The 12,833-nt window shown below is 42.9% G+C and overlaps 1 protein-coding gene across 3 annotated transcripts; it reads right to left on the minus strand.

Moving 5' to 3' along the window:
• Positions 1–854: 854 nt before the first annotated feature.
• NPY2R (neuropeptide Y receptor Y2) lies at positions 855–8,224 on the minus strand. Of its 3 annotated transcripts, none has more exons than XM_037058350.1 (2): positions 7,024–8,224; positions 855–2,649 (listed from the first exon to the last, which is right to left on the minus strand). In XM_037058350.1, the coding sequence occupies exon 2, from the start codon at positions 2,647–2,649 to the stop codon at positions 1,501–1,503; it is 1,149 nt and encodes a 382-aa protein (XP_036914245.1). In that variant the 5' UTR covers positions 7,024–8,224; the 3' UTR covers positions 855–1,500. The 3 variants fall into 3 exon arrangements, with proteins under 3 accessions (XP_036914245.1, XP_036914243.1, XP_036914244.1); XM_037058348.1 differs by having other exon boundaries at positions 855–2,662; positions 7,024–8,223; XM_037058349.1 differs by lacking the exon at positions 7,024–8,224 and adding an exon at positions 6,348–6,382 and having other exon boundaries at positions 855–2,662.
• Positions 8,225–12,833: the final 4,609 nt, after the last annotated feature.

Genomic DNA, 12,833 nt, shown 5'->3' on the forward strand with positions numbered 1-12,833 from the left:
TTACATTCCTAAAATCATTAAATGAAAAATACTATAGTATCTGTGTCCCACTATGTATAAGTACAATTTTATTATGTATATATTCATGTTATCCTAATAATTTAGCTAATAAATTTAAGAAGAGCATAATTTATGTTGAAGTTGGTCCAAACAGAACATTTGCAAAATGGAATGAATCCAATGTTTTGAAGATTTTTTTTACCAGATGGGTTCTATTTTGATGAAATTATGCTGTTTTCTTGGTCATGAATGAGCTGACTAAGGATGAATTTAAAAAAAAATAACACTGCAGTGTTCTGTAAACACATTAGAGCTATGTATCTGGGTAAAAATTGTTTACAAATAACCACAAAATGTTTTCAAAGGCCACAAAATTATTTCTAATCAGTTTAATTCCTAGTAAAGACAAACAGCTCCAACATAGGAATAGTACTTGTTCAAAGTGACAATAATTAATATTAATTAATTAAATGACTACAATAGATTACATTGTATGCTTATTTGTTACTGAAGTAGTATCTATAGAAAGTGGGGACAACTGGAAACGAGAAGTTAATGATGGTTGACATTTTCTGAGAATTTCAACCTTTGATTCTGAGTTGAAGCAACTTTTCACTAAACATGCACTTGGTTTTAAGGACAATCAGCTGAGCCCTGGCTGGTATGGTTTAGTGGACTGAGTGCCAGCCTGTGAACCAAAGGGTCGCCAGTTGAATTCCTAGTCAGGGCACATGCCTGGGTTGCAGGCCAGGTCCCTAGTAGGGGTGTGCGAGAGGCAGTCACACACTGATGTTTCTCTCTCTCTCTCTTTCTCCTTCCCTTCTCTAAAAAAATGAGTAAATAAAAATCTTTTTTTAAAAAAAGAACAATCAGCTATTAAGAATTTCCTCCATCACTTGCCAAAATACTAATTATATGGCAAATTTCAGTTTATTTCCTTGAAGTCATGCAAATGGATGGTAACATTTACCTGCAGTATTTCCTGGTGGATTTTTAATTTACAGAAAGATTCATAAAAAAACAAAGTATAATAAAGGAGAACCTGTGGCTCCTCCCAAATCTGGTGTTTGGTCACTGTTTCATCAGATGAGGGGGAGCAGTCAATTATATATCATCCCCATTCTACTCCCCGATGTGATCTGAAAATCAAGTTATTTAGCCATCGTCACCTCTTAGTGGTGCTGTTACTCAAATTCCTTGTTCAGGTTTCCTTTACCATGGGCAACAGTCATAAGCATTGCTCTCTGTTTTCACCCATAATCCAACCTGCCAGCCCAGAAACTGTGCACGACTGTTTTGTTGCCCTAGCTTCAAATATGCGTGCTTCCACCTCGCCACTGCCGAGGAGGTTCCCACGAATGGGAAGTACCGTGGGTACTTCCACTCAGATGCTCGTTTTCCTCCTTCAAATGGGAAATCAGGATGCACCTGGAAGCTCTCTGCAACCAGATTTGTAGCTCTGGTCAAAATTCGTCCATCCATTTTCACACCAGAGCTTCCTTAGACGTTGGTTGCCCCTGTAAAAGAGCCACGATGCTTTTTGACTTCCAGGTTCTTTTTGGCCTGGGAAGTCACGGGCACCTCAGAGTGAATGGTGTCCAACCTCTGCTCACAGCGGAAGGCAGAGAGGAAAGCTTTCCTGTAGTTGCTGTTCATCCAGCCATAGAGAAGGGGGTTGGCGAAGGTGGAGCACATGGCGATGATGTGGAACACGGTGAAGAGGAGCTTGTACTCCCGCAGGTTCAGGACTTGGTTGTCAATGTCGACCGCAAGTTGGAAAGCATGGAGAGGCAACCAGCTGACCGCAAACACCACTACCACACATACGAGCATTTTGGTGGTTTTTTGCCTTCGCTGATGGTAGTGATCATTAGCAGTTCCAGGGCTGACGTGGTTCTTAAGTTTACTCCAGATCCGAGTGTAGGAAAAAGATATGATGCCCAGAGGCAAAACGTACAGGATCAATAAGGAGGAAAGACTGTAGACAGTGCCATACACACTCTTCCCCTCACCAGGCCACTTCTCAGTACAGGCCACAATGGCAAAGTCAGGAATAATCTCAATCAGGGAATACTCACGGAAGATGGCCAGGGGGCTTGCTAGCAGGGCACTGATGCCCCAGGCCAAGCCAATAATAAGGAAGCTGATTCGCTTGGAGATCTTGCTTTCCAGGTGATAGACGATGCAACGATGTCGGTTCAGGGCAATTACTGTCAAGGTGATTGTGGACACTTGTACTGCCAGGGCCTGGGCATAAGGTACCAGGTGGCAGAGGACAGGACCCATTTTCCATTCTCCCATTAAGGTGTAACTAAGAGTGAATGGCAAGCACAGGGTGTTCACCAGAAGATCCGCCACAGCCAGATTGGCAATGAAAAAGTTGGTTACTGTGTGCATGCTCTTGAATTTGATCACCACATGGATCACCAAGGAGTTGCCAATCACCCCAAGCAAGATGATGGAGCAATAGGCCAATATGAGGATAATCTGTACCTCAATCAGCTTGGTGCTATCTATAAGCTCGGGCTCAGAGTCAGGGGCCATCTCACCTCTAGGGGTGGTCTGCTCTAGACCATACTGCTTCATGTTCATTTCTTCCACTGTCTGGTTCTCATCAGCCTCTGCACCTAGTGGGCCCATTTTCAGCATCTAGCACAAGAATCTACAATTAAAAAGAAAGGAAGAAAAGAGAGGAAGAGAAAAGAAAAAGAAAGAAAGAAAGAAAGGACACCTATAAAACAAGGAAAAAGCAAGGGTGAGGCAAAGGAATATAACAACAGGATTGGTTTAATGTTGTTGAGGACTCAAAATACCTGTTCTCTGTTGCTTCAAATTGTACACAGTATAGTATTTTAACAAAATAGGCCCTTTAATGTGTCGGTTCCATGTCTAAGTCTAAATATGAATGAATGAAATCTGGTCCTTGACATGTATATTATGATGGTGAAACATAATACTTACAGTATAAATGTAATTCCTATGTGAATGCCACCAACCTGACTCAACCCATTCTATGAGAAATGAATATTAGAAACTTTATTAATTTTATAACTTCTATAAATCATTAAATTAATTTTAAGTTAGAAAAAGGAAATTCCCTGCAATATCTTGACTGTTCTAAATTTATAGATATATCAACAAATTGCACAGAAGGAGATAAATATTGAAACCTTCTGCCTGGTGCCCTTTGGGAGCAGATTCTGTTTCCAGCCATTGTTCCTGGTGTAGGGATGAGTGTTAAGAAGTGGCCTGCGCAAAAACAGTTGCTTTTTTTTGTATTATCTAAAATCAACTTTCCACCTGACATACAGCAGTATCCTACACAGGAACTATGCCAAAAATATGTCCAAATCTGAACTACATCTTTTTCCGACCCCTAAATACTAAAGTTAGAACCTTTTCTTCCCCAGTTGCGGTCCTCAACCCCAGACTCTTCCTTCCACAGCCCTAGTTCAGTCAATGTTGTCTCCTCCCATTAAGCCAAGGTCACTTTAAGAGCAGGTAACTATTCTAGGCTTTTTTTTATCTCCTTTAACCCACATATTTAAGAAAATCCTCAGACTGATCTCTGACATATTCTCCCAGTGGTCCTCTTATTCTTTCTAACATGTTAGTTTTCTCTTGATCTCTTAACATATTATTCTAATAGTCTTCTAATTTATCTCTCTTCCTTTTCTTTCCTTCCTTCCTTATTCATCCATTGAACAAAAAAGTAATTGAGCATCTTCTAAATGCCAGGCACAGTCCATCCTTGCATCCACCAAGCATTTAAAAACCTATGTCAAGAACTAGAATTTGTGCTGGGGGACAAGGCAACAAGACTGGGACACTACTCCAAAGCTGTTACATTTTACTGGACAGAGCCTATTCTGACATGAAAATGGTTTTTCTGATGTCCAAATGTGATCATATTATTTCCCCAATGTCCCCAGATTACTTAAAGTAATATATCAGTTTTAAATATATAGTTTCCTTTTCAGGTCTCTAAAAATACCCAGAACCCAACATCATAATGGTAGTACCTGTTGAATATAATCATAACGACAAAAGCCTTCTGCCATTAATTAAGAACTTCTTTTAAATGACTTTGTTTTTTACTAATCATGATATCACCTACCTACGCTGGTGAGTCATATTTCTTCAGTCTACAGAACCTGCCTGGCTGGGCTTGCATGGCCCCAGCTGATTGCCCACCCTTCCCCTGGAGGACTGGCTCTTGCAGGCGCCTGATTCATCAGAATGCTGGTGGGGTCTGGCCAATGGGAAGCACTGGCAGGTAATTAATTAGAGGGCAGGGGGAAGGCAGAAGCCACTGTATTCTTCCTCCTTCTGTCCTCTGAGCAGAGCCTCAGCAGCCCATCCACAGTTTCGGTTCCCACAGGACTAGCGCATAGTGGTTCTGTTTCCAGTGGATGGCCCTGGTCCCCGGGCTTCAGTCACACCGTCTCCTCTTTGTGTCCCTCTAGCTGGGGGTAGTAATGGCTCCTTGCTCTTGCTAATCCCTGGGTGACCTCCACATTCCCCCTTTGGCTTTCATCACTTGTATAACCAATTCTCTGCAAGTAATTCCTTCTCTTTTACATTCTTGAGTAGCTTCTGTTTTGCAAGATCTGCTGCTTTCATGGGTGTGCTCTTGCAGGAAAGGCTGTGCCTGCACAGGCCGACAACACAGACCTACGAAGAAATTCCACCTCCGTTGTATGATGTTCAAAGCTTTTCTTGAACTCACCCCTGCCTGCTCCCCAGCTTCATTTCCCCGCACATTCCAATACATACTTGTGCTTCTGTCTACTAAACTAATCCTAATTCCAGCCATACATCAGCCTTTCTGTTGCCTCTCTACCATCCCTGCCTTGAGGTGGGAAGCCTCTCAGTTCCCCCAACAACCTGTGCTCACGTCTGATGCTGAAGCTCGTCCGTCCCTTTGCAGTTGTATTCTTCCCAACAATCCACGCAGCCACCTCTGTGAGGACAGAAACTGGATCTTTTCCACCCATTGTTTAATCCTTAGCACATCATCAGCAAATGAAAGGTACTTGGTAATTTGGCCAAACAAATAGGAAACTAAAGGAAAGCAGAATTTTGCTGATAACTGAGATCAGCAAAATGCCAAGCAATTCTTTTCTCTACCTGTACAGAATATAATGCCAAGCAATTCTTTTCTCTACCTGTACAGAATATAATTGCCTGTGCAGAATTTCTTGCTCTGATATGCCATTCTTGTCATTATTTTCTTGGTCTTAGTCAAGTAACCACTTCTATGAGGAAGTTGTCCCAAGATCCCTCTTAAATCAATCTCTGATTAGAACATTGAAAATAGTCAGTATACCCATAAGGAAACTTTCTGTCTCAAGGGCTTCCTGTGTGCACACAAACACACCTTAATAAGATCCTTTATTACAGACATTTCCATGTACTCATGTATCTCATTTACTAATATACTCAAGTTCTGTCTGTATAAGTTTGAAATAGAATATTCCAAGAAGCCCAGGTCCTCTTTTGTATTTGCTTCCTCTCTTTAGTAATTAGAGAAAATGGAAACTATCTCTTCAGTTCCCTTAAACCAAGAGAGAGACTTTACAGAGCATAATTAGTCAGCCCTGACAATTCATTACCAGCGTTAACAAGGCTCCACGAGGTCTGAGTTAGAGGTTGGCAGCAAACCTAATTGAGAGTGAGGCTGAGATAGAAGACTATTAGGACTATATTTTCTGTATAAATTTCTTCTTCTTTTCAGCCCCATTTTTTTTCATTTCAAAGCCCCTTTATTGAAAGGCTCTCTGCAGAAATAGTTATTGATCTACAAGCTATTAGCATATGGGTGCTAACAGCTGTTCTCAAGGACACTCCTGGCCTTCAGCCAGGTCAGAGCTTACCCGGACTCCATATTTCACAACTACACTTCTGGAAAACTGGAAGGGGAAAAGAGAGTATGTAGGGGGGGTTGCCACATCATACACTGCAGAGCACAGAAATGAAAGGAGAAGTAGACAAGGGGAAAGCCCTCGAAATAAGGCAAATGAGGCACTCACCTTGTTCAAGACATTTAAGGAAAACTATAAATGATAAAGTTTTCTTGAATAAGTGATTCCTTAGAGATTCTGTTACAGAAATATTTCTTTGTAGAGTAGGAAAATGACTTCACTTTGTTCAGATTCAAAGAACTTTAAATAGTTTCGGGGGGAGAGCAGTGGACGCTAACTACATGTTTCAATTTGCAGGACTTTTCACCACAGGAGGTGTTCTTATTGTCACAGATTGGCGTTAGTGAAACTTAGCATCTCATCAACCACACGACCTTCCAGGGCTTTTTCCCCAGGAAAACCCCCAGAATGCATGCTACCCACCTTATACTCCTGAGTCCTGGGAGAGAGAGGAGTGGACATCCAAGAACGCTACGCAAAAGACATGGCTCTTTGCCTAATAAGCAGGAAGTTGAAAATATTTACCAAAGGGTTTGAATGTCTCTCTTCAGTGTATCTAAGTTTGTGGGGTTTCTTTGAAAACAGCATTGACTGTTTCCTGTTACGGAGTTTAAACACTGCGTCCCTATTGCCAAAAGAAGTCTGAAAGCTTTTCCCTTTGACTCCTTCTCGTCCACCATATATGCTCCAACCAGCGGGTGAACCCTTCTGGTGGGAAACCAGTAGACGCTTAAATAAACGTGTTTATCTGCAAAGAGCCTGGAAGAATACAGTATGTCCTTCCCCTTTAGACAGAGGTGTGATTTTTAAAAGCAGAGGCAGGAATTGTAACTACTTGGTGTTCTGGAAGGAAAGGTCAGGAACATAGGCAAGCATCTTCAGTAGAAAAGCAACATTGTAGCCAAAGTAGAAAATGGGGATGGTATCGCTCCCAACCCCCACCTTTGACCTAAATAAGGAAGGAAAGTCCCTACATTCCTGAAGACCTCCCTTCCCCCACGCCCTCTTCACGGACCTGAGCGCTTTTTTGGGGGGGGGGGGTGTTGGGGCGGTGGGTTGTATTTTAGTTCCCAGAAGGTGAATCATAGTTACGATTTACACTTACTGACTCAGCCCTCGCGTCTTAGCTTAGGTGCAAAAGACGTGTGCAGTCCGTCAGAATGATGATTATCTAGCCGCTGACCCGGAGAAGGCACTGGAAGGTCCCCAAAGGCAAGTCCAGTTCCGTCTGCTCCGATGGCTCAGGGCAGCCTGGCAAGCAGCGTCGCCCCAGCGGTGGAGGTCGCTGCCAGGCTGGCGCGACACCTGTGGCCAAGCGCGCTTCGGGGGCACAGTGCTGCACTGAGCGGCCGGGGTGAGCGGGTGGGGATGGGAGGCCGCAGAGAAGGCGGTGGCAAGGACGGAGAAGATGTGAATCCCCTCCTTGGAGACAAAGAAACCGGTGCGGAGATGGAGGCCGACGGTCCGCAGGGAAGAAGAGTAGATGGGAAGTTTCCCTGGCGAGGGAGCAAGGGACAAGCAACCCCAGCCTCTCCGCTGCCTCCTGGGCTTGGAAGTCTTTGCAGCAAGACCCTGCCCAGCGCCGCGCCCCTCGCGGGTCTCTACCACCGCCTGCCAACTGCCACTGTCACTGCCCCCAGGCAACTCCCAAATTTGATACTCTTCAGAAACGTTTGTAGCATGTCTACCCCGTCTCCCTTCTGCGAACCCCTCGCCTTGCTCTCTGCTCCTCAGTTCCGTGAGTGAGGATGGACCCCCGGATGCGGGTCTGTATTCACCCAATCTCCTCCGGAAAAGAGAGGGTCAGGGCGAAGGCTGGAGGACAGACCCAGCTGCGGGAGAGGGGCTCTGGTCCCTGGCGCGTCAGGCAGGAGGTCTCCAGCTGGCGGGAGGCGGACTGGGGAGACAGAAGTTCTTCCTTTTCTTCGCTTGTCGGAGCAAACAAAAGTGGCACGCTAGACCTGTGCAGAACCTGGGCAAAGCTCCCGCACAATTGCGCGGGTGTCAACTCCAGGCACCCGGGTCCAGGGCTGGAACGCAGGGCGCTAATGCGACTCAAAGTGGGTGGTGGCTGCTCTCCCACGCGAAGGGAAAGAGAGTTCAGGTTCTCGCAGCCCACGATCAGCAACCGCCTTTAACAGGTGTCTGCTGGCCGTTCAAGTTGTGTAGCGCAGCGGCTTCAGATTCTAAAGCAGTCGCGGTGGCGGGTCCAGGCAAAAGCTGGAATAGGAAGAGGAAAACTACGGGACACCAGTAAAACCAAATGGCGCTTTCTCCAGGCAGCCGACTTCTCAGTCTTTCGCTCTTTGGTCATTTCCCACAAGCTCCTGTTCCCTCCTGGCGAAGCTCTCTGCTAACCGCCTGCAGCCTGCTGGGCTGAGTTAGTGGTTCAGAGAAAGGCACGCAGAATCGTGCAGCTAGTTCACACAGCCATGGGGTCTATGTCTTGGGTACTCCTTTCCCAAACTCTTATTCAGAGCCATTTCTTCTAGAAGTTCACAGCCACTCTCTTTCCCATGTTCATTTTTAGTGGGGACAACAGACCCCATCAAGTTAGGAAAACAAAAGCCTCAAACTGGAAAATGACTTTTTTCTTAACTGTCCGATGTTGGGGTTTTGCACACACTACTTTCTTTCTATGCATCAGTTACTTCATTTCTTTTTTAAAAAAAGATTTTTTCTTTATTTATTTTAGAGAGAGGGAAGGAAGGGAGGGAGGAAGAAAGGTAGAGAAACTTGATGTAAGAGAGAAACATGAATTGGCTGCCTCTCAAATGTGTTCAGACCAGGACGAACCTCAACCCAGGCCAGTGTCCTGACCAGAATCTAACCGCCGTGATGCTTCGAGGAGGAGGATGTCCAACCAACTGAGCCATGGGGGTTGGGGCAGTCTCTTCATTTCTGAAATGAGGATGGCCATACTGGTTCGCTTGGAAATTCTCTGAAATAGTCAAAAAGGAGGAGGCATTAAACTACTAAAAAATACTCTTTCCAAATATTAGTTAAGGCCTGACCTCAAACGGATTGGGTTTTCAAACCTCGGTGCATTTATTTACCTGCCCCAATAATACTGCCTGTGCAAGGCATCTTTACGCAGCCTATTCTGAAATGATCTTTGGTTGATGTAGAATTGTGCCCACAGGAGCATAGGAATTACTTATAAAACAAAGCAGTGTGGGCTTTTCCATTACCAAGAAACAAAAGTAGACAGAACAGGACACACCCAAGCTGCCCTACACAGCTCCACTTAGAATACTTTTGTAGATGTTCTTTTGCCTCGAAATGTTCGCTGCTCAACATGTGTTTCATGCAACAGGCTCCACGCTTCTTGATATATTTGCTCCAGTGAAGAATGAAGCAGGTACCAAGGAGTCGTAATGGTAGAACGTGGGAGTGGCTGGAAACGACACACAGGAAAGCAGAGGGGTGCTGTCCGACAGAGTAATTGCTTTGAAATCAACTGATTTCATTGACACCGACTGCACAGAGCATTTTCCGACTCCTTTAGAACAGCCTTCCAAAAGCCTCTAAGTGATCCTGCACCGATATCTGCCTCACACCCTTACGGACATCTATGGGCCTCAGAAGATTCACGTAGTTCCACAGACATCCTGGTCAGCAGCCCTGATAAGAGTAAGTGACCTCTTTGACTAATGTCTCCCAAGAAAGAACAGAATTGGAAAAGTAACTAAATCCATTGAAATTAAAGTTGCTTTATTGTGTTTCATGTTATCCTGGATGGTTTTGGCAATAAACTCATGATATTTTTGTCCGTATATTTTAATGTGCATATACTGCGTACCATAGTAACAATGAACCACTTGGGAACACCTATACAGCGTATCGAGACACTGCTAGCAGTTTGTGGAACAGGTGGTGAAATATTGATTAATCCAAATGGACATAGGACAGGAATATTGCTGCCCGATTTCGCTTGTGTCAAATCGTTTAGTTCCTCAGGCACTGCCACATCTCACCGGGCTGCGCACTGACTGCTCTCCAGTTGGGGAACAAACTAAACTCAGATGCCTACATGGCTGGGGCCAGCGATGCAAACACACCAGCAGGCCAGGCTGCGGGAGACATAGGGAGTGGTGGTGCATCCACACCTGGCACAGCCCAAAAGCACACTTTTCTGAAGGAGGAAGCTGCTTCTCAGATTCCACTGTGCTGCCCTGCACAACCCCGCATCCAGTATCCTCAGATCTGGTATTTTCAGAGAAGCAAAATCCATGTTCTTCAACTTTTTCAAATTTTAAATGAAGGCAATTAATTTTTAATAAGTCAATCTTCCCAGTGAGCCATGTCTATGAAGATCAAAATAAACAAGGACATAGATGGAGGGGTGATGGATGAATGGACAGATAGAGAGATGAATATATGCAACTTGACTAGTGCATCTTCTCTGATGTTAGTATACGATATTTGAATAACCTCCTAAAATGTCTCAAACATCTACTACCGTTCATTTCCCCCACCCCATATGCCATAGTTTCATGCACATAAGTGTAAAAGGAATACAGCTAAAGATTAATGGTCACCCCTGGCTGGCATGGCTTAGTTGGTTGGAGTGTCATCCCATAGACCTAAAGGTCATGGGTTTGATTCCCAGTCAGGGCACATACCCCGGTAGCAGGTTCAATCCCCACTCATAAGTACAGGACCCTATGGGGGGAGCAACCAATTGATGTTTCTCTCTCTTCTCCCTTTTTTCCTCCTTTCCTCTTATTTCTAAAAAAGCAATGAGAAAATGTCCCTGAGTGAGAATAAAAAAAAGATTAATGGCCAAATAAGTAATTTTCTTCTCTGCTGCTTGTTGAATAGACATTTTCAGTGAGACTCTGAAGTAAAGGACCTGGTGAATAATTGAACGATTCAGTATTTTAGCTAGAATGAAGAAATTCAGACAGGTTCTTTGTTTAAAAAGAAAAAGTTGGATATATCAGTGTAGTACACCACTGATGATATATTTTTAGATAAAATAAGTCATGATATAGATTTCTTTCATTCTAAATGTATTTTGAGAGCAAGGAAGCTTCCCTCAAGTTGTAAATAATTTCATTCTTATTTTGATTATCAAAGTCATTTATAACTACTGTACAAGTCAGAGAAAACCAATAAAAAAGCAAAGAAATAGACATTCTCTGAGACAATGGTACCAGTTGAACTTTCTGTGGTGACAGAAATTTTCTATGGCCACAGGCATTGTCTAATAAGGTGGCCACTAGCCACATGTGGCCTTCGAGCACTTAAAATGTGGCTGGCACAACTAAGAGAATGACTTAAATTTTAATTATTTTAAAAACCCACTGAAAAGAATAAGTATGTTTTGATTCTTGGGGAACATCCTCCTGGTTGCCTTCTGCCAGAAGCTAGTTTTTATCTCATATTAATGTCAAGATTTCCTGAGAAAAGTTAATAACTTTCAAGGCAGACCAACCTGACTTCAATCACAGGCAGAAGGAAATGGTGTGGTGCAGCTGGAATGTGGAAACTGATTCCAGCAGAAGACAGAAAGATGCTCCATAAGTCTGGATACTGGCCTGAGGAAGACATCTGAGGAAAGGCGGAAGAGCATAGAACCAAGCCCACGCAGAGGAATTCTCTAAACCCCAGTAACACAAGGAAAGCTCTGTGAAGCTAATAGCAAATTAGAGTAAATGTCCCTGGCTGGTGTAACTCAGTGGATTGAGCGCGGGCCTGAGAACCAGAGGATCGCGGTTCGATTCCCAGTCAGGGCACATGCCTGGGTTGCAGTCCAGTTCCCAGCAGGGGACTCACGAGAGGCAACCATACATTGATATTTCTCTCCCTTTCTCCTTCCCTTCCCCTCCAAAGACAAATAAATAAAATCTTTAAAAAATAAAAATAAATAAATTAGAGTAAATGAACAAAGCCTACTAACAAGTCCTTAGTTAGGAAATATTGATAATCAAATCAGCTTAACAGGTAGTCATAGGGTTTAGTAAATTTAGTAAACAAGACAAAATTGATTTTGTCTTGTTTTATTCAAATATTCAATAAATTTAGTTATTTATCCTTAGACTAAACAAACAAAGCCTTCCTAACAAGTCCTTAGTTAGGAAATGTTAATAATCAAATTAGCCTAAGGTAGTCATAGGGTTTAGTAAATTAGAAATGGATTTTGTCTTATTTTAATCAAATATTCAATACATTTAGTTATTACTTATCCTTAGGCTTATTAAGTCCAGCTTACACAATTTTTTTTTAAAGTTTCAATACCACTCCATTATAGTAAAAGTTATGGAACCTAGCTATTCTAATGGCCATTTGGCTATATCAGTTCTCAACTGGTTGTACACATATTCTGATCAGATTTGTGCCTACATTTCTTTTCAGCTTGGAGAAGGCACAATGGGATGTAAGTTAAGATCTGGATACATGGAAGTTGCATCAAGTAGACATTGAAAAAAGAGGCCAGTTTATATGAATGGATCTGAAAGTGTTAAAAGTTTTTAGAGGTCTCCCTTTTTAAAAAACTTCGTTAAAAAAACTAGCCAGTCTAATCATGCTTGTTCTGATGGAAAGGTAAAACTACTTCCTTCTACTTCATTATAAACTTGGTTCTTTTGTAACCAGTGGACCAACAAATGTGTGAATGGGCAGAAATGGTAGAAATTCACCAAATACTGAATTTCACAAACTAATAAGCTAGATTTTCTCAAATTTTGTGTGCGGTATGGGATGAAGACAGGTGTCTCATTCAAGAACAGCAAGTGGAATGAATGCTGAATCAAACTGGGCATAAATATCATCTGCTATGATTTTCACTTCTATGGATTTGAAGAATTTTATTTCTGTCTTGAACTTTTAATTACATATTCAAAGAAATTAAGCAGGATTGTAAGCAACAAATGCAATTTTCCTGAGATTTTCATCTCTCAATGA

This window comes from Sturnira hondurensis, unplaced genomic scaffold (assembly GCF_014824575.4).
Source record: "Sturnira hondurensis isolate 20B ecotype Veracruz unplaced genomic scaffold, ASM1482457v3 Scaffold0010128, whole genome shotgun sequence".
In the NCBI taxonomy this organism is placed as follows: Eukaryota; Metazoa; Chordata; class Mammalia; order Chiroptera; family Phyllostomidae; genus Sturnira; species Sturnira hondurensis.